At 34.4% G+C, this 24,366-nt stretch overlaps 2 protein-coding genes across 3 annotated transcripts; both read left to right on the top strand.

Moving 5' to 3' along the window:
* The first annotated feature begins 9,811 nt into the window (after positions 1-9,811).
* Positions 9,812-15,506, top strand: LOC132186994 (cytochrome P450 714A1). Of its 2 annotated transcripts, none has more exons than XM_059601133.2 (5): positions 9,812-10,717; positions 13,501-13,727; positions 13,901-14,151; positions 14,418-14,781; positions 14,887-15,506. In XM_059601133.2, exons 1-5 carry the CDS (start codon positions 10,417-10,419, stop codon positions 15,310-15,312), a joined length of 1,569 nt encoding a protein of 522 aa, XP_059457116.1. In that variant the 5' UTR covers positions 9,812-10,416; the 3' UTR covers positions 15,313-15,506. The 2 variants fall into 2 exon arrangements, with proteins under 2 accessions (XP_059457116.1, XP_059457115.1); XM_059601132.2 differs by having other exon boundaries at positions 14,409-14,781.
* A 239-nt stretch (positions 15,507-15,745) lies between these two features.
* Positions 15,746-24,357, top strand: LOC132186703 (Acyl-CoA N-acyltransferases (NAT) superfamily protein). The gene is made up of 4 exons (XM_059600720.2): positions 15,746-16,291; positions 21,251-21,309; positions 21,732-21,788; positions 24,003-24,357. Exons 1-4 carry the CDS (start codon positions 15,761-15,763, stop codon positions 24,160-24,162), a joined length of 807 nt encoding a protein of 268 aa, XP_059456703.2. The 5' UTR covers positions 15,746-15,760; the 3' UTR covers positions 24,163-24,357.
* The last annotated feature ends 9 nt before the right edge of the window (positions 24,358-24,366 follow it).

Here is a 24,366-nt window from a genome sequence, read left to right as displayed (position 1 = left end):
TCGGCTTTTATATATATATATGACAAGCTTGTACCCCGTGCAATGCACGAGTTGTACGTTTTTAAAAATGATAGGATATAAAAAAATAATAATAATGATAACAATTAGTAGATGTATAAATGACAAAAAAAAAAAACACCCTTCTATAAAGCTTTAAAGAAAAAGAAAAGCATTGAGAGACCATTTACATTTTACAACAACACAAATGCTGAAGTCATTTTTCCATGCCCTTAGGCCTTATCCTTGCATAATTGCATTCCCAAAAGAGTTAAATACTCTATACCCCCTAGGGTTTCTCAACTTTATTTTTTCCCCCATGTGGTTTCATTTTTATCACATGAGGTCCCTGTGATTTTGATAAGTGACCAAATTAGTCAATCCGTTAGTTGACCGTTATGACTGACACGTGGATCAATCAGAAGTCAACACGTGACACATTATATATATATATTAAAAAAAAATTAAAAAAATGTATTTTTTTTTTTAAAAAAAGGGAAAAAAATAATTTTTTTTTTAATTTAAAAAAAAATACATTTAAATTTTTTTTTTTAAATGAAATATGTGCCACGTGTCGACGTCTGATTGGCGGTCAACTAACGGATGGACTAACTTGGTCACTTATCAAAACCACAGGGACCTCCTATGATAAAAATGAAACCACAGGAGGAAAAAAAATAAAATTGAAAAACCCTAGGGGGTATGGAGTATTTAACCCTTCCCAAAATAACTTTATTTAAAATACTTTCAAAGAGAGAAGTTTGAGAAATTACACTAACTAATTTCCTTCTCTTCATTGAATTAACTAATTGGCTATCCCAAAAAAAAAAAAAAAAAAAAAAAGTTCATTAAATCATGGTTATCATTAAATTTAGAAATTTATAAAGTGTAATCCTTATAAATTGAAACGTATTAAATAGTTGTACTTATAGATGTAATATAAAACGAAAGGAACTATAAATTTTTTTTTTTTTTTACTATATAATCATTCAAAAAAACATTTTATTTTTTTTTTATTTTTTTTTGCATAAAAAACAACCTTTTAGCTATGACATATCAGTTTGTAAAAGTTTTTTTTTTTGTAAAATGTGTTTGTAAGTCTAGCATTCCTCATACCCACCATAAACAGGGGCGGATCCAGGGGGGGTCGAGGGGGGGCATCCGCCCACCCTCAACTCCCAAAAATCCCCCCTAGTATGGTAAAATTTTTTTTATGTCCTGATTATGCCCCTCTTACTCATGATTATGCCCCCTTCCTCAAGCTCTGGCCATATTATGCTCCGTTGAAATTTGAAATTTTTTAAGAATTTGAATGTTGCAGTCTTGCAGAAAAATGAAATGTTGAAAGCTTGAAGATGATGAACAGTTCAGTTTTCAAATGCACTGTTTTTCATTTGACAATTTTGTACAGGTGCAGCCTGCTTTGGACTTTGGAGTGGAAAAAATAATATTATAAATTAATAAAATTATAATATGTTGTCATTGACACAACACACAAGACAAAAAAAAAATTATGCCTCCAGGGGATACGTGTAAGACAAGTCCAAGGCCATGGGCCAAGGGGGCAGGCCAGGCGTTAGGCCTGCCAGGCTGCAAATTCGGATCCCGATCTCCTTTAATTAGGGAAAAATTAAAAAAATTTCAATTGAAAAAAAATTGGAAATTCTCCAATTGTTAATCGTGGCCCTTCATTTTAAATCTAATGGTCTATAAAATCATTTAAACCTCGATAAAACAAAAGCTACCATTTAATGCCTAGGTTACCTACATTGAGAAAGATATATTCAAGACTATCAATAATGAAGAAATCATGAAGCTATTCCAAGGTATGAAGACTCGTCGAGGACAATTGCCTTAGTGCTAGTCGTGACAAAACAAATTGTAAGTTATATTTACATGTTTTAGAACATAATTAAAATTTTTGTTGAATTATTCACTTATTCGGCTTGTTATATTTTTGTTAAACTTTATTTTTTGTATTCATTTAAAAAAAAAAAAAAAAAAAAACCATGCCCCTCATGGACGAATTTCCTGGGTCCGCCACTGACCATAAAAGCCTAATTGTAACAATCTTATAAGTACCTAAATGAGTCTTGTAAATATTCCTGACTATCAAAAGAACACATTATCACACACATCATATTTCTTATATGTTAGGCTACCCAAAAATTAATTTGATATAACCTCATAAAAATTTTGAAGGTAAAAATCATAATCTATTATAAAAACTCTAAAAGCCAATGTCGTCGATCAATTCTTTTTTCTATGCTTTATTTTTTCCTACGCAATGTCATTGATCAATTAAGCACGTAAACAATATTTATATATATAATGAACAGCAGCATAAACTAAAAAATCGTCATGCCTCGTATCAAAAATAACGATAGAAAACGCTCTCACCATTATTTCCCTTAATTCATTATAAAATTTACAAAAAGGGAAAATGAAGCAATTAGAATTAAACAAAATATATAAATTAGAATAGAAGATAATGACAAAAATTGAAAAGATAAGAATAGGACCACAAAATATAAAGTCAAACAGAAAATGAAAAATACTAATATAATAGAAAATAGTTGTTTTCGTTATATACTTTTTTTTTGCTCCAATAAAACCTTTAAAGCCAATGATAACCATCAATTAAACACGTAAACAATGTGTATTAAACATAGGAAAAAAACTATCCATGTACAACATCATAAAATAAAAAATTGTCATATCTCTTATCAAAAACACCAATAGAAAACTCTATAACCTGCAATAGGCGCGGGTGTTTACAAATTATATATTCACACAAAAGCATATATGTGTCAAACATAATAGATAATCTACAAATTGGATAAGAACAATTTGAGTTATTATATCATAATGCTATGTTTTTGTACTTAAAAGTGAAAAATTGGCATCAATCTTAATTTCAATTTAACCAAAAATGAAAAATAGGAATGCATTTTAAAACAACCTTAAAGCATATCAATTATAGATCTGCCATGTTAATTATTTTAGCTAAAGAGTGCAATACAAACAAAATGTATTGTTAGAAATTAATGCTAGAAAAAAAAAAGTAAAGAAACTAAATAAAAATTAAGAAGAATACTGAAAAATAAAAATAAAAGAAATCACTTGCATTTAATTACAAACATGATAGGTAGGATAAATTTATTTATTTATTTTTTTTTTTGTAAAAAAGTTAAGATAAATATAACAATAGTTTCAGGGACTTTGTTTTGAATCATATTTCAACTAAATAATATAATTATATAACAATTCAATTTATTAATCGTAATATTTATATAGCAAGGAAATCTATTGAGAAAAAACGTACACTAACAACATTAAGCAACTAATGCTACAAAACAAAATAAAGGTATTAAATAAAAATTCAAGAAGAATAATGGCTATACCTCTAGACGTATTGTAAATTATTTCCAAAAGAAATAAAAAGCAATCACCTATATTCTATATTTACAAACATGATAAATTAGGATAATTTGAAGAAAAAAAAAAATCAAGACAAATATTACTATAGTTTTAGTGACATTGTTTTTGAACAGTTTGTGTAAATATTTGTAGTTAAATGAATTGCAATTGCAAATATGATTTCTTGTTAGTATGTGTTTATACATTTTTTTTTTAAAAAAATATTGAAATCAAAACAAACTGAAAAAACGTTTGAAGTGAAAAAAAAAAAAAAAAAAAATTGTACAAACGGAATCAAATCTAAATTTTGAAATAGTTTGAACAAGAGGACGATCTAGAAACAAAATATTGAAATCAAAACAAACTGAAAAACATTTGGAGAGAACAAAAATTGTACAAACGTAATTAAATTTGATTTTTGAAATATTTTAAATTTGATTAAATTTGATTTTTGAAATATTTTAAACAGGAGGAGAAAAACATTTGGAGAGAACAAAAATTGTACAAATTAAATGGAACCTTTTTTTTTTTTTTCTCAAGAAGCACAAAAAGTAAAAGAAAGAGAAGAAAACCTTGTTGACGAAGATGATTTTCTGTTCGTTTGTTGTAGTCTGTGATGTTTTAAACTGTAAAGACGGTTAGTTTATCACGTTCAATGGAAGAGGAAGCCATGTTTGAGTGAAAGTGAAACAAAATATTGAAATCAAAACAAACAAAAAATGTACTAATGTAATTAAATCTAATTTTTGAACTATTTTGAGCGGGAGGAGAAAAACATTTGGAGAGAACAAAAATTGTACAAACGTCTAGAAACAAACTGAAAAAAGTTTGGAGAGAAAAAAAAAATTGTACAAATTAAATGGAACTTTTTTTTTTTTTTTTCTCAAGAAGCACAAAAAGAAAAAGAAAGAGAAGAAAACCTTGTTGATGAAGATGATTTTTTGTTCGTTTGTTGGAGTCTGTGATGTTTTAAATGGTAAAGACGGTTAGTTTATCACGTTCAATGGAAGGGGAAGCCATGTTTGAGTGAAAGTGAAACAAAATATTGAAATCAAAACAAACTGAAAAACATTTGGAGAGAAAAAAAATTTGTACAAATTAAACGAACATTTTTTTTTTTCTCAAGAAGCACAAAAAGAAAAAGAAAGAGAAGAAAACCTTGTTGACGAAGATGATTTTCTTTTCTTTGTTGTCGTATGTGATGTTTTAAAATGTAAAGACGGTTAGTTTATCATATTTAATGAAGGGGGAAGCAGTGTTTGAGTGAAAGTGTGAAACATTGCAACTTTTGATTGTTTTTAACTTAAAATGACACTTTGCAGCATTTTAAAATGCCACATGTCGCAATTTTATGCCCTCCTACTAAAAAGAGAACAAAAATTGTACAAACATAATTAAATCTGATTTTTGAAATATTTTGAACAGGAGGACGATCTAGAAACAAATTGAAAAATGTTTGGAGAGAAAAAATTTTGTACAAATTAAACGAACATTTTTTTTTTTCTCAAGAAGCACAAAAAGAAAAAGAAAGAGAAGAAAACCTTGTTGACGAAGATGATTTTCTTTTCTTTGTTGTCGTATGCGATGTTTTAAAATGTAAAGACGGTTAGTTTATCACGTTTAATGGAAAGGGAAGTAGTGTTTGAGTGAAAGTGTGAAACATGACAACTTTTGATTGTTTTTAACTTTAAATGACACTTAGCAGCATTTTAAAATGCCACATGTCACAATTTTATGCCCTCCTACTAAAAACGCCCCTAATATATATATTAGATATTAGATTAGCTTAGATGAGGAAATTTAAACGAACATTTTTTTTTTCTCAAGAAGCACAAAAAGAAAAAGAAAGAGAAGAAAACCTTGTTGACGAAGATGATTTTCTTTTTTTTGTTGTCGTATGTGATGTTTTAAAATGTAAAGACGGTTAGTTTATCACGTTTAATGGAAGGGGAAGCAGTGTTTGAGTGAAAGTGTGAAACATAACAACTTTTGATTGTTTTTAACTTAAAATGACACTTGGCAACATTTTAAAATGCTACATGTCGCAATTTTATGCCGTCCTACTAAAAAAGTCCCCTATTATATATATATATATATATATTAGATTAGATTAGTTTAGATTAGATGGAAAAATTTAATGAGGAAGCTACCCTCAATGAATTTAATAAGCCATGTTTCCTTATTAAATGCTAAAACCTGGCTTATTTTAGACGCTTAGATGAGATGAACGACTAATATTTATGAATTTGAGAATTTCAAATTTAAAGACAATTTTAGGAAATCGGAAATTGAAATTGAATATCTCATAATTTATTATCTTGACTTTGCCATTAATCTCATAATTTATTATCAAATGATCAAATCCACCCTCAATACAAGCCTATTTATGTACGTCTTTATTTTTGTATATCTTTCAGTTCAGTAGTAGCCTTTTGTGGATTGGGATCCCCAGCAATACCCTTGCAATTGCCCATCAAATATTTTTTTAAATCCTAGCCATTCATTTTCATCCAACAGCCACCAATCCGCTAAGTGTTCCACTTAATATTAAATAATAAAATATTATTTAAAATTTTAAAATAAATATAAAATAAAATAATTAAAAAATTATTATTAAAAAACATGGGGTGGTTCGGCCACCCCATTTTCCCCTTAGGGGGTGGCCGACCACCCTAGCTCAGCCTAGCCACCCCCAAAGGCCAGTTGGGGGTGGCCGACGCCACCCCCAAACCACCCCTTGGGGCCCCATGGGGTGGCGTCGGCCACCCCCTAGGCCAAACCCATTAGGTGGGTTCGGCCACCACCAACTGGCCTTTGGGGGTGGCCGACGCCACCCCCTAGACTGAGCTAGGGTGGTCAGCCACCCCCTAAGGGGAAAATGGGGTGGCCGAACCACCTCGTGTTTTTTAATAATAATTTTTTTAATTTTTTAATTATTTTATTTTATATTTATTTTTAAATTTTAAATAATATTTTATTATTTTATATTAAGTGGGACACGTGGCATATGTCTAGCCGTTAAATGAGAATGGATGGTCATGATTTAAAAAAAAAAATTGATGGGCAATTACATGGGTATTTCCGTGGATCCCAGTCCACCTGTTGCAATTGTTGGGTTGGTCAGGTCCCGTCAGGATTGGTCCAGCAATTGCGAAGGGAGCCCAAGCATTTGGATACTTTATCAGTTACCGGTCAAGATCTGAGAAACCAGAACCAAATTACAACTACTACTCGAGAATCATTGACTTGGCTGCCAATTGTCACATCCTCGTTGTTGCATGTGCTTTGAAGAAACCCACCACATTGTCAACCGTGAAGCCAATTTAACTTTACTCTTAGCTTTAGAGTTTTTTTTTTTTTATTATCATTATTAAAAAATTAAAATTTTAGACTAGTTAAACGGGTCACTAATGAATTAGGTGGGTCAAACTGGGATTGACATGGTTGTGACTTGAACCTGATTATACCATACTCGAACCTGCTAATTTTGTATTGAATTTCTGAGATCAGGTAAAAAATTGACAGTATTGTTCATTGTGACTAATACATCAGAATTGTGAAATAAAAATGTGATTTTTAGTATTACTCATATCAATAACAATCTTATAATAATAATCGTATGAGTAATGTTATATATCACAATTTTATCTCACTGTTGGAATATTTTATATTTTCTAAATTAGGTTTATTAATATTTTCTTTAACAAGTTATTTCTCTTTATGTTAGTATATTTTTATTCTCTGTTATTATATTTCATTGTAAGGTTTATTCTCTTACTTAATTAGTTTATGTCTACTTTAGAGTTTCTTAGTCACTACTCATTGTCTCTCTATAAATAGAGAGTTATATAATATGACTTATGTAATATTGTTTGATATAGTAAATATACAAGATCTAACATGTACGTCTCTTTCCGCTTCTGTGCACTCTCTTTTCTTTCTCTTTCATATTTTAGTATTTTATATTTTATATATATTTTAACATGGTATGAGAGCCATGCTCCAGTTCTTGTGGCTTTCAATAAAAGTTTTATGACTCTTTTTTTTAGTGTTTTATGGCGTTCTCTTCCCAAGATCTCCCAATTTTGCTCTTCCAGAGATCTCCAAATATTGTTGTGATTCACGGCTCTATTCATTGGCAAATCTTGGGACAATGAGGTTTGGCTCTTCACAGGATTTTTAATGGCTAGATTCCGTTCTCCAACCTCATTGTCACTTGCGGTTTGGCCCTTCACTTGATTCTTTTAGTGGCTTGTCTCCGTTCTCCAGTATTTTTTCGATTGTCACTTTCAGTCTTTCTCGTCTTTCTTGTCGGCGAACTTTGGCACAATGTGGTTTGTCCCTTCACAAGATTTAACGGCTAGCTTCCGTTCTCTGACCATCATTGTGAGATGCGGCATGACCCTTAACCGGATTCTTTTAGCGGCTTGTCTTCATTCTCCGGTATTTATCTGGCCGTCACTTTCAGCCTTTTCCACTGGCATTACCTTGATCCAACTATCGACTTCGGATGTCTTTAATTTATTCTATTTTCCAAACTCAGGCTTACACCTTGAGTTTGATGAGGGATGTTAGAATATTTTATATTTTCTAAATTAGGTTTATTAATATTTTCCTTAACAAGTTATTTCTCTTTATGTTAGAATATTTTTATTCTCCGTTATTATATTTTCTCGTAAGGTTTATTCTCTTCTTTAATTAGTTTATGTCTACTTTAGAATTTCTTAGTCACTACGCATTGTTTCTCTATAAATAGAGAGTTATGTAATATTGTTTGATATAGTGAATATACAAGATGTAACTCATATGTCTATTTCCGCTTCCGTGCACTCTCTTTTCTTTCTCTTTCATATTTTAATATTTTATATTATATATATATATATATATATATATATATATATATATATATATATATATATATATATATTTCAACACTCACAATGCTAAAGGTTCAATCTCAACTAACCATTATATATTTTTTTAAATAATGATTAATCTAAGAGTTGATTGAGACTACCACCTCAGCATTGTAGAATTGTACAATAAAAATGTGATTTATAGTAGAACTCTAACTATATTCTTAACAATAATATGATAATAATAATAATACAATCAGTATAATTGTCCTTCACTCATCTCCAATCATAAATCTTGAGCTTCAATCTCCAACATATAAACACTGCACACCGAAATGTAATCACAAAGAATTAACATTCAAGCCATGACATATATAAAATTAGAAAAAAAAAAAGAAGAAAAAAAAGCCATGACATATATATACATCAATCCTTACATAAATCAATTAATCCTTTTCCTTTACCCCTTTGAATAAAAAGAAAAAATTGACATATTCATCAAGATCAATCCATCGTTGATTTTACACACAATAAATGAATGTAGCTAGGAAAATAATAAGCGTACGTATTTATGTTTGAGAATTCATTGGTGGTACGTTTTTACACATAATTTTATTTTTGCCATCATACAATTCATACCAGAGGAAATAGGAGTACTAGTACTTGAAATAGAAATGAAAAAGAACGATTTTATAGTCGAGATTTTATTTTATTTGATCTAATAGTTAAGATCCTTACGTACACATGCTATATATCCTATTAAAGTCTACCATCTGTTCTTCATCCTCGAGGAAGATGAGGATCAATTGAAATGGAAATATATATATATATATATATATATATATATATATATATATATATATATATATATATTATCAATTTCTAAGATTGATATATATATATATATAGACTAATTATCAATTTCTAAGATTGATACTCTTTTCACCAATGATACAATAAATTGTTTCCCAAGCATGCATATAGTGGTGCTCTTCATCTTTACTCGTACATTAGGGATTGATTTATTATTCATATATATAATTAGTTACTTAATTAATTATAGGGTGCTCCATGTCTATACATCTAACTTATCTGTTCCAAATTATACCTATATTGTGCCCACAATTGCCTGAGAGTACTTGCTAGCTCTTGGTTGGACAATGGGATGTACAAGAGAGATATCTTGTTTATGCTGATATCTTTTCCCTCTAACCCGTCTGTTGTTCACAAATTCTTAATTACTAATTAGCTAGCTAGGATGGCGGTGAGTGGAACTAGGCTGGAAGTCTGGACCACCTGTCCTGCAAGTGGATGCTCTAACAATGACATCCTCGCACAATGACCCACTTTACGTACGTCTGGCATCTCTAGCTAGCAAGTGAAGATGCCATGTTGTTATCGTGATGCTTAAGAGCCACGCGGCAGCCCTATGCTTCGAGGACGGCGCGGTCCCTCTGTGAATACACCAAATTATACTAGCATAAATATAGTTCTTTATCAGCAATCATGATAATTGATAGCCGATAGGCCTACCTGGCTACCTTCCTTCCTCATCAAGAACTAGAAGAGCTTAGCTCTGGCCTAAGGTTTTGCTATCTGAGAAGGGAGATATCTTCCCTCCTTTTATATATGTTTATGCCCACCACACTTGGGGGGGCATATGGATACGGTCCATCATGTGACATCCTGACAGGAATTCAGGAAAAACTAGTATATACAGAGAGAGAGGAGACTAATTAGACTCTGGTGGTCCTGAGATCATTAATATCGTTACAAAGTAGCTAGCGTGGGATTTGAAATCTTAACTGCTCCCACGAGCATCGAGGACCTCACCACAGTTTCTTATTTCGTTTTTTTTTCTACTTAATAGTCTACTCTAAAGGACCACTCACGAGTTCATGAGAGAGAGAGTGTGTGTGTGTGAGGTCTAATTACTTAGAAAACCAATCGGCTGATCCCACTGACATCACCAAATGACTTTTGACCCAAATTGTCGGCGTTAATTTAACCCATACTGGGGAGAAGGGAGAAGGGAGAACTGTATTCGATCTACTGCGCATCGAGATATATATACACACAAGCAGTCGCCAGTGGAATTGGCTAGATAATTAAGAAGACCGAAAGCAAAGAAAGGATCGAGGAGATGATGAAGGCTGTCTCTCTTCTTTTGAGCATGATTTTTCCGCTAGCTCTTATAGCCCTGGTTGGATTGCTATTTCATGTTTACAACACCGTGTGGCTGAAGTCTGCAAGGATCAGGAAGAAACTGCGCGTGCAAGGGATCAAAGGGCCTTCACCTTCTTTTTTGTACGGGAGTCTGTCTGAGATGCAGAAGATCCAATCCCAGGCGACGACGTCCAAGCCCCCAAATCATGCTGAAATTGTAGCCCACGACTACACTTCCACTCTCTTCCCATATTTTGAACAGTGGAGAAAGGAATACGGTACGTACGATTGATATTGTTTCTTTTCCACTTAATTTCTAGCTAGCTACCTCTCTTTCCATCCATGTTTTGTTTGTTGTAAAACTCATTCATACATGGCATGATATATAAATTGGCTAAGGGATATCAAAACCTCATGGTCACTTGAAAAATTTGTCTTTAATATCATTCAATTGGTTTCACCTAGTAACGCGAAGGGTATATATCTCCCTGCATGTGTAACAAGTGCCATTTAACGCTCCTACTTCTTTAATTTTCATTGATTAAAATGATCAGTATGAAATTATATAGAAAAGAAAAGAAAAGAAAAAGTGATGTTCTCATAGTCAAACCAACAACAACAATAATGTCCGATGGCCGGAAAGTAAATTAAAAGCAAATCTAGCTAAGATCTCACAGAAGTAGATTAATGGTTCCTTTTAACTCGTATACATAGTCGTATTGCGTCTTCATCTAGCTAGGTCCTGAGCAATGACGGAGTCTAGATTTTCTTGAAATAAGCGATATTTTTCTCCGCAAAATATTTTCAATCTCAAATCAATATATAACTCATGAGAGTTCTCGATGACTTTTTATATCCTGAAATTATTGCATGATTGTCTTAATTATTTTCTGTCCATAACTAGTAAAGATAAAAACCATCTTTTTATCCTCCTAAAATTGATATAGCTTTTAAAATTATTAACTTTTAGATGAATCATACTTGAATTTTGATCAAATGGTAATTTTAAAAGCCACATCAACTTTAGGAGGATAAAAAAAATAGTTCCTAACATTACTCCTAACCAATAAGAGCTGATTAAAGTTTACAACATTTAAACCAATATGATATCTAATCAATAAATTTAAAAATTTAAAAACCAAATATTAAAAGACTTTAATATATATATATAGGAAATTATTCATTTAAACGGGAAAATCATGGAAGGAAAATCATCTTAAACTACTAAAATATTTATAAATATAAATAAGCAAGTTAACAAATGTCGTTAACAAATTCAACAAAAAAAAAACAAATGTCGTTAACATGCAGTTTTTTTTTTTTAAGGAATTAAATAGTCAAAAAAAAAAATAAAAATAGAACTCAATAGTCAATATAGAGATAGAAGATGACGGCCTATCTTTAAAAAATACATAAACGGATTTAAAGAGGGGAAAAATTGATTAAAATCTTATCGTTTTGTTTAAGAAAAAATATTATAATTCTTCGATAGTTCGAAGTATATATATTGCTGTTCCAAAACTTTTAAAAAATTATGAGTGAGGTGTAAAAGTTTGAGAAGTTTCAGCGGGGACAATTGTCATATGTACTCTATCGTATCATATGCTGAGGATATGGTTATTTATGATATTCACAATGGATCCGCAAAATGTGAATATTTACTTTAAATATTTACATCCGCATTCAATTCACATCATATTTTTACTAATAGCATTAATTCGCATGGTTATTACAGTTATTATCCGTTATTCGCATACTAGATGATGAGCTTTTTGTGCATATTTTAGTCTTTTTGGCATTTTTTGAGCCTATTTTAAACGATTTTAAAAATAATTTGGGCATATTTTTTTGTGTTTTGGGCTTGTTTTATTTTTTTTAAGCCCTAATGTTTTGAAAATATATTTGTAGCATATTACTTTTGAAAACAATGTAAATATAACCTATACTTAATCCAAAACAAAGTCATTTTGGTATTAATTACTAAAACGACATCGTTTTAGTGAATTTATTGAATATAATATATATAAAAATATCATTATATATAAAAGGTAGCATCTGCGTACTATAAAACCACTATCTGCATCCGCGAATACAAATAGTAGTTTTTGCTAACTACATTTGCACGTGCATATAATGGATAGCAAATAGTTGCAGATAGTAAATACAGGAATTAATATCCGCCTGAATGTACACCCCTACTCCGTCACGTTTAAAATCCAAATGAAATATGCTTTACTTTTAAAGAAGTGGGTCTGGGATGGAACTAGGAAGGATTGGCCTCAAACCGATTTGGGCAAATCCAAACCAACTAATTTTATTGTGGCTGTTAAATTAATAAATTTTTGGAAAAACTTAACTTATTACTCATAATTTTTTATCGCTTTTGCAATTGTATCCTTAAACTTTAAAAAGTGTTAATTTAAGGTTACAATTTTTCATAAAATTATAATGTCAATCCTCCTGTCTAAATTTAACATTAAATTATAATAGAAGAAGTAAAATTCCTAAAAACCCCGTATTTCTATTAAATAGCATAGTGACCCAATGTGGGTCGCGTTTGACCCACAGTGGGTGACCTTTGACCTAGGTCGGGTTAGACCCAAATGTTTTGTTATTGTTATTTTTTATTTATTTTTTTACTTTAAATATTATTAAATCAATATATTTTTGTAATTTTATAACATCTTAAGAGTGTTTTAAAAATTGTACTCATAAACCGTTTGATTTAACATTGAATTTGGATGGAAGGGTTAACAGTTTAAACTTTTAAAAGAAAATAATTCTAAATTGACACTTTTTAAGTTTAAGAGTATGATTGCAAATGTGAAAGATTAGAGTGATAATTGAAGTTTTTCCAAAATTATTTGTTTTTGGGTAAGTTAATTAATTGATTATTGTTAAGCCTCTTTCCTTAATTCCTTAAATGTTAACCACTCGTGGTCCTTTTCCCAACATCAGATGTAATTTGTTATTACAGTGAAAAATTACACATGGTAAAATGGACATCGTGAAACGCATGCAGGTCTGATATATACTTTTTCTGTTCTTTTTTTGATAACAGGTCCAGTATATACTTATTCAACGGGGATGAGGCAACACATGTATGTGAACCAGCCGGAGCTAGTAAAGGAAATGAACCAGTGTATCACCTTGGACTTGGGCAAGCCTTCTTATATAACGAAGAAACTTGCATCCATGCTCGGCAATGGCATTTTGAGGTCCAACGGCCTTATTTGGGCACAACACAGGAAAATTGTTGCACCTGAGTTCTTCATGGACAAAGTAAAGGTAATGGATCAAAATCTTTTTGTCAGGGTTCCTGTTTCTGCCTCCTTGAAATTTTAACTATGCAGTATGCAAGAGCCCAAATCAAGGTCTAAACAGGTTAAAAGAATTATCCAAAGGTTCACTTCTAATCTAATAGGAATTAACTGGCTGTGATCACTGATGTTAACTGGCAGGGTATGGTGGGGTTAATGCTCGAGTCAGCTCAACCATTGCTGAGAAAATGGGAAGACTGCATCGAAGCTCAAGGTGGTATCTTAGCAGACATTCAAGTGGATGAGGATTTGAAGGGTGTCTCAGCAGATGTAATCTCAAGGGCTTGTTTTGGGAGCTCTTATTTTAAAGGCAAAGAAATTTTCTTAAAGCTTAGGAGTCTTCAGAAAGCAATTTCCCAGCAAGACTTCCTTTTTGGGGTTACCAGTTTCAGGTACGTTAATATATGAATTAGAGTAAGTCTATTTCACAGACTGTTATGCTACTGCTATACAACTTATAATGATATAATAATAAAAATTAGTATATATTTAGATCAATACTTATAAAAAAATCAAAATATTAATTTTTACTGTCACGTTATTCCAATTGTATATAATTTGTATAACAGTCTACTAAATAACATTTAAGTATTACAAATAATAACAATCAATTGATCTTTGCAATTAGACACTAACAATAAAAGGATAGTTTTCTTAGAATGAGGAAGCAAAAGAAGATCAGCAGTTTGGAGAGAGAGATCGAGTCATTGATCTGGAAAGCAGTGAAAGAACGCGAACAACAATGCTTAGAGACGTCTTCATCCGAGAAGGATTTATTGCAGTTGCTTCTGGAGGGGGCCATGAATGATCAAAGTCTGGTCAAGGATTCATCCAAGCGTTTCATAGTTGACAATTGCAAGAACATATACTTTGCCGGGCATGAAACCACTGCTGTTGCAGCCTCCTGGTGTTTGATGCTACTGGCCTTACATCCAGAGTGGCAAGCTCGAATTAGGAGGGAGGTAGCTCAAGTTTGCCCAAATGGCCTGGCAGATTTAAATTCAGTCCTTCAGTTGAAGACGGTATATATTTAGATAGTGCGGGCTTTTGAGCGTGTAATTGAATAAGTTATTTAATTTCAAGTAATCCAAACTTTTTTTTTTCCCCTTGACATTCCAACCCTACAGGTGACTATTGTGATTCAAGAAGTTCTGCGTCTATATCCACCAGCGGCCTTCGTTTCAAGAGAGGCACTGGAAGACACCCAACTTGGAAATATTGTCATTCCCAAGGATGTATGCTTGTGGACTCTGATACCGACGCTGCACCGGGATCACAATATTTGGGGGCCGGACGCGAATGAGTTCAAACCAGAGAGATTCAGCAACGGTGTCTCCAAGGCTTGCAAGTTTCCCCAAGCCTATATACCATTCGGACTGGGTCCTCGCATCTGCTTGGGCAAAAACTTTGCGATGGTCCAACTGAAGATTGTCCTCTCTCTTATTATCTCCAAGTTTGCTTTCTCCCTGTCTCCCAGATACCAACACTCTCCTGCTTACAGAATGATTGTAGAGCCTGGACACGGTGTACATATCCTCATTAAAAGGATTTGACTAGGGATAAAAAGAGTCGATTATATCTGCTAAACTCATCCGAGCCTATATATATAATCATCTCTTGCTTTTCTTCTTCCCTTCTATCAAGTTTGAATTTTTCACTATGGTCTTGTGAAAGTGTGAAACTCGTTGATCTGCTTCACTATGTATACACGTTTTTTTATTTGAAATACAATCCCAATTGTAGAATGGTGGTTCTGTTTAAAATATTGTGACGGAAATAAGTAATTGAATAACCTGATTAAAATAAAAAAACTGCTTAATAAAATTGAAAACATATCAAAACACACTACTAATTATCTTATATTTTTCTGAAAAAATAAAAAAAAAAGAAGAAGAAAAACTAGCGGAGGAAAGAGTCGCGGATAACAATGTAAATAGTATGTGCTTTTATCTACATGGATAATAATATAATATCATTTAGAGGAGAGAAAGAGAGAGGAAGATGGAGGTTGTTGTTAGCCGTAGCCTACAACAAATGCAACCGGGTTACCCGTCCAAGTGCATGGAATTGAGATGGGTTAGCACAAGGAAAAGCGGAATTGACAAGGCAAAGAGGGTGCTGCTAAAGAAACCCTTAACACCACCGGCATTATTCCCAATATACATATCCACAAACCCATCGCACATAAACCTTGAGGAGCTCAGAGACCTCTATAGCGCCTCCAATCACTCCTGCCACCGATTCCCTAACTATGTGGGCTCTGGGGGTATAGTGGAACCGGTGAACATTCACAAGCTACGCATAGCTCTCTCCCACAGCTCTGTCGTCGTCTCCGTCTTCTGCAAACCATCCGATGTTTTATTTAGTACCAAACCTTCTTCCTCAGAACCTTCAGAAGACCCGATTAAGCTGCTGTGTCTCGGACAACTGTTCCAGAAAGTGATGCCGGTCACGCCATTCAACGGGCAGTTGGTGGGCTTTGGCCGCGCCGTTTCCGATTTTGGATTGACTGCTTCCATCTACGATATCATGGTATGTCCAGACTGTTATTTTCAGCATGATAATTGATGGGTTGGATGTCATTCTTCCCCATTCTTGATTTCGGATCATGCTTTACCTCAATCCTGTGTTTTATGGAGAAAGTTTTAGGTCATTGTTGTTCAGTGCTGCTAAACGCGCTCACACAATTTGTTTTATTATTATACCACAAATTCTTACTGCCCTTGGTCTATCTTCAATAATCATGGACTTGCGATTACTGCTATATCAAGAATAATAAATTTCGTTATAGTTCTCATTAGCCGTTTGACCGATATTTCAATATAGAAAGGCCTACCTCTATCGAATTAAATTATGATGGTGTTTCCAGATTTCCTTTAGATGTTAAAAGTGTTCACTGAATGCTGCCAAAGTTTAGCGTTGGACATACTTTTCATTTTTTGCTGGTTCCATTTGCTTCAATGCACGCAAGTAGATCCACACTGAAGAAATTGGTCTACTAGTTCTCTGCTGAGTGCAAGGGACAAAAGCTTTTAATAATCCATCAATTGCTGTGAAATTTGATGATACACACTCATCTTAATTAGTTAATTTGTTCAGCTGGGTCCGTAGTCTTTTATTACTATCCAAGTAGGCGTCAAGTAGTAGTGTTGTCATAGGGGTCTAGTTATCTGGTTTATCAAGTCTCTTATTGTTAAGTAATCGTAGTTTATCTAGTACCTAATAGTAGTAGTTTATCTTCTTATCAAGTAGTAGTTGTAATAGTAGGAGTCTCAATTGCAATTGCTGTTCAACGACTCTTATTTCCAATATGTATAATGAGTGCAGGAAGAATACAGAAATATCATTGAATATTTTCCCAAATTTACAGCTTGCTGTAGTAGGAGGTCCCGGCTCTGTCGAAGTAGCCAGCTTGATCTTTCCTCTTGATTCTTATCAAGTGGTATTGGAGCGGAATCTTGTTTGTGGAAAAATTGGTCCTTTTGTTTTTATAAGTTATTTCATTGTCATTAATTTAGCGCAAATGGGGGCAACCCTAGTAAATAGGGAGTATACAAGAGAACCCCTAATCTGAAAAAAAATAATAATAAAAGAAAAAAGAAATAAAAAAATCTGCACAACTAGAAATAAGCAAACTATGATGAGCAAATATCCAAGTATAGAAATTGTTGAACATAATAATCCGTAACTCTATCACTGAAATCTCTACATCTTCAAAGCTCTGAGCATTTCTCTCTCGTCAAAGACACCATATCCAACAGCCTCTAGGGACCCAATGCCTCTCTTGTCTTCACCTTTTCTGCTCAATAACACCTTGTCATTCTTAATTTCATCTTTTACGGCACTAAGTCGCTAACCCAGTTTGGAATTGGGTGAGAAATAGCCATGAATTGAGATACCTTAGTTTCATTCCCTTCCTCCTTGTCCTCCATGTTGTGTGAAAGTGCATCTGCCACCACATTCTCGATTCCCTTCTTGTAGTCAATTATGAAATCGAATCCCATAAATTTGTATGGCCATCTTTGCGGCGCTGGCACTGTTATTTTCTGTCCCCATAAGTACTCAAATTTCGTTGATCTCTGCACACAATAAACTGTTGCCATAGTAAATAAGGTCACCACTTCTATGATGAGGGCGGGAATCTCTTTTTTATATGTTGAGAGCAATAGTTGTTTTCCCCTGAAGTGCTTGACTGAGGAAAGCAATGTGCTGCTCCTGAAGTGACATTGCTCCAATGCTTACTCTTGATGCATCGCAATCCACAAAAAAGGGTTTGGAAAAATCCGGTAATGCAAAGAACTAGGCCTCTGTCATGGCTATTTTTAATTTTTCGAATGCTGTTTCAGTTGCAGGGCTCCAATTGAAACCATTATTTTCAACATTCTATGTAATGGCGCTGCAATCTTCCCATAGTCTTGAATAAATCATCGGTAGTACCCAATGAGGCCCCAAAAATCCTCTTATAGCCTTCAAGAACTTGGGTTTCGGCCACTCCACCGTAGCCGTAATTTTTTCAGGATCAACCCCAACACCTTGTTCGGATATGACATGGCCTAAATAGGCCACCCGTTGCTGTCCAAAGTGGACTTTTCTGCCATGACAAAGAGGACGTTCCTTTTGAGAGTTTCCAACACAACCAACAAGTGCGTCATATGTTCTTCAAATGATGTACTATAAACTAAAATATCGTCAAAGAATACAAGACTAAACTTTCGTAAAAATCATGGAATACCTCATTCATCAAGGACTAGAAGGTGGAAGATGCATTTGTCAGACCAATGGCATTGCTAAAAATTCATAGTGACCATGATGTGTGCGAAAAGCTGGCTTCTCCACATCTTTAGCTTTAGGTGCCATCCGGGAGTAATTCTAGAAGGAAGCCTTTTGTCATTCTCTTATCTCTCTAAAGGTGATGTGACTTTTAAAATTATAATTAGATTTGGAATGAATCATTATTAGATTTTGATCTAATGGTAATTTTAAAAGCCACATTACCTTTAGAGGGACATAAGTCTTCATTCTAGCATTACTCACTATCCGGACCTCAAATCCCGTTTGGAAATGAGTGTGCTATAATCAATGTGCATGTGCCTTGATTCATCATGCTTCTTGAATATAATTACTGGCGATGCATAAGAACTTGTGGATTCCTGAATCACTCTGGAGTCTAACATCCCTTGCACCTGCTTTTCAATTTTCGTTTTTTGGAAGCACTGATACTGATACGGTTTGACGGACACCGGCCTGTACCCGACATCAATGGAATTGGGTGATCCTTGGACCTAGGCGGAGGAAGTGCCCTTGGCTCTTGAAAAAATCCTTCATGCAGCTGCAGAATTTCCTGCAACCTTTCTTCTTTTTTCTGTGAATTTTCTGCCACCATAAGTCCTCTTTTTACTTATAAAAAGAAAAGCGTATTACACTCCTCTTTTCCTCTTCTCAATCCTCACAACTTGATGAAATCCACTCGCCACCAAAACTCCATCTCAAGAGTTACGAAATTCCACATAATATACCCCAAGGTACGCAACCATTGGGTGCCGAGGATCAAACCATAACATCCCAAAGGTAGAATGTAAAAATCAACATAGAAGAGGTGCCCTTGTATTTCGAGTTGTATGTGGAAACATTTACCTGTGCTCTCAATCTTCTCTTGAGATGCCACCCTCACTTCCATCTTGCATTTTGCTGCTATGTGTAACTTCTCAAGAGTCGCTATCTCCTCGCTTAGAAAATTGTGGTTGCTATCAGTGTCCATTAATAAGAGTGTTGTGGTCGTTCTGCCCTGGGGGCTTCAGTGCCTGCGATTGCGTGCAATGATAGGGCTGGAATTTCTTTTCTTTGTCCTCTTCGTCTTCCATGATGACATCTCCATCATCATCTTCACCCATACATGCCTTGATCATGAATAGATGTTTGCAACGATGATCCTTATTGTATTTATTGTTGCATTTGAAACAAAGCCCATTTTCTTGCCTCTCTCGTAATTCCGTGGGTGTCAACCTTTTGACGGGCAACGCTAGTCGTGGCGGAAGATTCTTGTTAATCTGGTCTCGTCGTCTTCCAGGAGGCTTCATTTCGGGATTTATAAACTATTGCCAAACCGATGGCTGAGGAAAGGTTATTCGGTCTTCCTGCTAATACCTCTGCCTTTATGGATTCCTTCAAATTGCCAATGAACGGTTAGCTTGCTGCTTTTGCGTGAGTGACCCAACTTTTTCCAATAGTGATTCAAACTTAATTTGATAATCCCGGGCACTCCTTTTTTTTTCTTCATCTTTGTTAATTCTCCAAACAAGTCAAAAAATTGTGTAGGTGCAAAGCATGCAAATAAGCCCTCAGTTAGTTCCTTCCATTGCACGTCCCTGGCCTCTTGTTGCCGCAGGAGGTGAACCCAAAGTTGTGCCTCCTCCTCCAAGTGAAAGGATGCTCACATCACCCTTTCTTCTTCTGGAGTGCCATGGTATCTGAAAAATTACTCAGTTCTACAAAGCCACTCGTAGGGTCTTCTCTTCCATCAAAGAGAGGGAATTCCAACTTCACCATGCGAGGGAGAAATTGGTTATTCCTTTCTGGTGGGTTGTGTGCACTGCTGTGTATGTTAGAGCTTTCTCCAGCCTTATGATCTGATTGTGTGTTCTTGGACGTGTTGAGTAGTTGAAAAACCTCTGTGAGCCGCTCCATGATCTGCTTCTGTCTGTCCAAAAGGGACTGCATGGTCTGCTCCAGATTAACCATTAGGTCTTCCATCTCCTCTTGCTACTGAATGTGCAAAAGGTGCCTTGTGATTGGACGTTGGATCAGAGAAAAATCAACATACGGAGTATCTTTCTTCTTAGACCGCCCTATGATGACACCAACAGAATTGTATACTGTTTAAGTGGCTTCGTTCGAGGGAAATCGAACCTCCACACAATGTTTAGTTGACAGCCCAACAATTTCTGTTGAACTCTTATTCCAAGGTGTATAAATGAGTGCAGGAGGAATAAAAAAATTATCATTGAATATTTTTCCAAATTTACAGTTTGCTGTATTAGGAAGCCCAGCTCCCTTGAAGTAGCAAGCAATGTTTCTTAATTTGTCTATTGAAGTTGTGCATTGTTTGAATATACATTATTTATCAAAAAATAAAATAAAAAATTGAAGAGACCTTCTTGGTTCTTATCATTTGAATTTTCAAGGCTGATATACCCAATTCATACTGTTGAAGTGACATTGCGTTTCATATGTTATTTGTCTGATTGTATTTAATTCCTACAGACCTACTCTTATCTTTGGACTAAATGTGGTAGAACACAGAAATGCTGTGGGGGTATTATCAACATGGCCATTACTATATCTCAGATGAACTGAAAATATGATAATTTTTTTTTTTTTTTTTTTTTCAGTCATGAAAGTATTATTCCTCGGGGCTTTCTAACAATGCTTTTTACCTTAAACTAGATAATTAATGTTTATGCGTATGTATAATTGTGCTTCAGTGCCTCCCAGGTTACCCCTTCGTTGCAGGGAATGGGAATCGGCAGGATGATTTGTAAAAGAATCGTAAGGTTAGTCAGTACTATTTCCCATAGCTGACCAAAGTTTAAAAGCGACCTTAAGAGCACTTTAAATGCAGCAGACTGTAGTTTGGCAAATTTAAAGCTTAGCCTGCAGTTTGTGCGATGTAATACTTATCCTCGGCATTAATTGTGTTCTCATTGTTTCATTTAAATCACATTTCTCGCATTGAGTGGATAGCTCTTTCTATTTATTAAAAGAAATACTAGTTTGATCTCTCATGAGTTTCTTTTCCTCCTCTCTAGTGTTGGTTACTTTACTTTTTTTCTTTTTCATTTTTTTCTTTCTACTTCTGGTGGTCGGATTTCCTAGTGATTGCTAGCGGATCCAATTCATATAATCAAATGATCTTTATTTGTATAATATAATTACTTCATACCTTTTATAGTGTCTAACATTTACCTTCTTCCAGAATGCTTGCAAGTAGAGACATATATGACATAGCAGCGCTTTGCTCGGAGAATGAGAGGTACTAACTTTTACTGATTTGCTTGAATGTTAAAGCCTCAATGCTGTGGTCAAAATTTACCATTTTTTATCTAATAAAAATTCATTGAAGTATCAGAATGAGCATCTTGGTGTCATTTACAAAATCTGACCTGTCATTTTCTCTCTGAACCTCCAACTTATTTATCCACATTCACATAAATTAAAGGAAAAATGTCACATTTTCTCTCTGAACCTCCAACTTATTTATCCACATTCACATAAATTAAAGGAAAAATGTCACAACCCCCTATGCTCTAGCGCTTTATGCTTTTTGACTTTGATACCCTAGTTTTCAACTTGATGAGTTTTAGATATGTGTTTAACATATTTGTAAATTGGAATCTCTGTTAGGGTTTTGGTTGAATAAATAAATAAATTTATTGTGAAAATATAATTATGTCTCTCAAATAAAATTAAAAAATTAAAAATTAAAATAATTAGAGAAAAATTCACTTTATCCCCCTGAAGTTTGAGGTGTTTTTCAATTTGAACCCTAATGTTTAAAAATTTGCAATGTACCCTTCCAATGTTTCAAAAATTTGCAATTAATACCGTCCGTTACTAATTGCCGTCTAAGCAGACAGAAATGACATCACATGCGTCTCGCTTGGGATTTTTATATTGCGTCTTCCAATTTTGCACCCAACCTAGCTAGTGAAATTACCATAGTGCCCCTCATTAAACCCAATGCATGTCTTCTTGTTTTTCTTGTCAATTTTGAACCGATCGTCACGGTTGCCGGCAATTTCGCCGGAAAGGACCAACGCTTCTTCAACCATGCATTCCATGTAGACTTCAGAGAACCTACAGTTCTTCCTCACTTGAAAAATGGTAATCTCTTCGTCAAATGAGAATGCCAGGCAATGCAAAAGCCACACGTGCTTCACCATCTCAGTGAACGGGACAAAGAACGCGGAGTCGGGGACGCCGTTGGTGTTCACGAGCTTTCGCTGGCTCAGGTTGCCGAAGAGAGAGCATTCCATCTTCGCGTGTACGAGGTGGAGGTACTTGGACCTCACAAACTTTGCGAACGACGAGTTTGGGTTATGGGAAAGAAAATGTTTGGGGTTTACGATTGTGAGCTTCTTGAACTTGTCAAAGAAGAGGCGGTGGTGGTGTTTGTTGACAGGTTGTCGTTGTGGCTGATCAAATTGAGAGAAATTGAAGCCCTCAAACATGGTTATGCACACAAAGGATTCGAAAGCGAAGAACCGGTGGCTTGGGTTGGTGAAAACGGCATCGGGGTCTATGAATTTGACGGCAGCATCGAGATCCCAGTTCGCCAACTCCATATCACAAATCATCAACTTCATGAAACTTCGAATGGATCTTAGCGCGTGGTGGAGCAATTGGATGAAATGGGTCACGTTGAGTCGCTTGAGTCGAAGACTGTTCAAAATTGACGAGAAAAAAATCAAAACATCCATTGGGTTTTAATGAGGGGCAATTAGTTCATTTCACTAGCTAGGTTGAGTGCAAAATTAGAAGAAGCAGGATAAAAATCCCACGTGAGACGCACGTGATGTCATTTCCGTCTACTTAGACGGCAATTAGTAACGGGGGGTGTTAATTGCAAATTTTTTAAACATTAAGAGGGTACATTGCAAATTTTTAAACATTGGGGTTAAAATTGAAAAACACCTCAAACTTCAGGGAGGGTAAAATAAATTTTTCCCAAATAATTATGGCCATGGCCGAGGAGACCCATGGCCATGGAGCGCCGTTAGTCTCTAGCCATGGCTAACGTGAGTCCATGACCATGGCCGAGGAAACCGATGGCCATGGAGATCCATGGGTCATAGGTGTCATATCCAAGAACCCATATGGGCATAATAACAACTATAACTATGACATTCTTGACCTAAAAAAACTATGACATCTTCTAAATAATAATACAACCAAGGCAACTAAAAACTAAGCCACACATATTTCCTTGTTCAAATAAAGTGATATCCATAATACCATCCCATAACATCAAAATATCTTGACAAGAACTCCATAAGATAAAATACCGCACTATCAAATTTTACTTAATTCTAAAATTAACGGAAAATCCTAATGAAAAGATGGGAAATGTGCATCTAGAAGTTAAAATAAAGGAAAACAAATAATATGCTTGTTTGTATTCTGTACATGTGACAGAAGAACAAAAAATCATAGCTGCTATTGGTGATTCGTCTAAATTGCTTGTTAGGTTATTTTTCAAAGCATGTGGATTTGGAGATGACATTTTGGGCGCCACTACAATGATGTATTCAAGGAAGGCTTCAACTTATCATGTAGGTGATCAAATTATACGTGCAGGTCGAAAGCTCCTGATACCTCCGCCACTTCCAGAACCCCCTGCATTCTGAAGGCTAGCGAATCATTAGGGAAAGACTATAATGAGTTTTGTCTGTTTTATTAGAAATAGGGTCTGAATGTGAATGTCCAGCTTGTAAATTTGGCTTAACTGATCCGATTGTCAAATTCAAAACCAACCAACAGTAAAAGATGTGAACTGGGGAGTCCGTCCGGGACCATAGAAGTCATTGTGCTGTTTCAGCAAATATTACTCT

This window comes from Corylus avellana, chromosome 6 (genome assembly GCF_965113065.1).
Source record: "Corylus avellana chromosome 6, dhCorAvel1.hap1.2, whole genome shotgun sequence".
NCBI lineage: Eukaryota > Viridiplantae > Streptophyta > Magnoliopsida > Fagales > Betulaceae > Corylus > Corylus avellana.
Note: the sequence above shows the minus strand (reverse complement) of the source record. Positions and strands in the feature narration are given on the sequence as shown.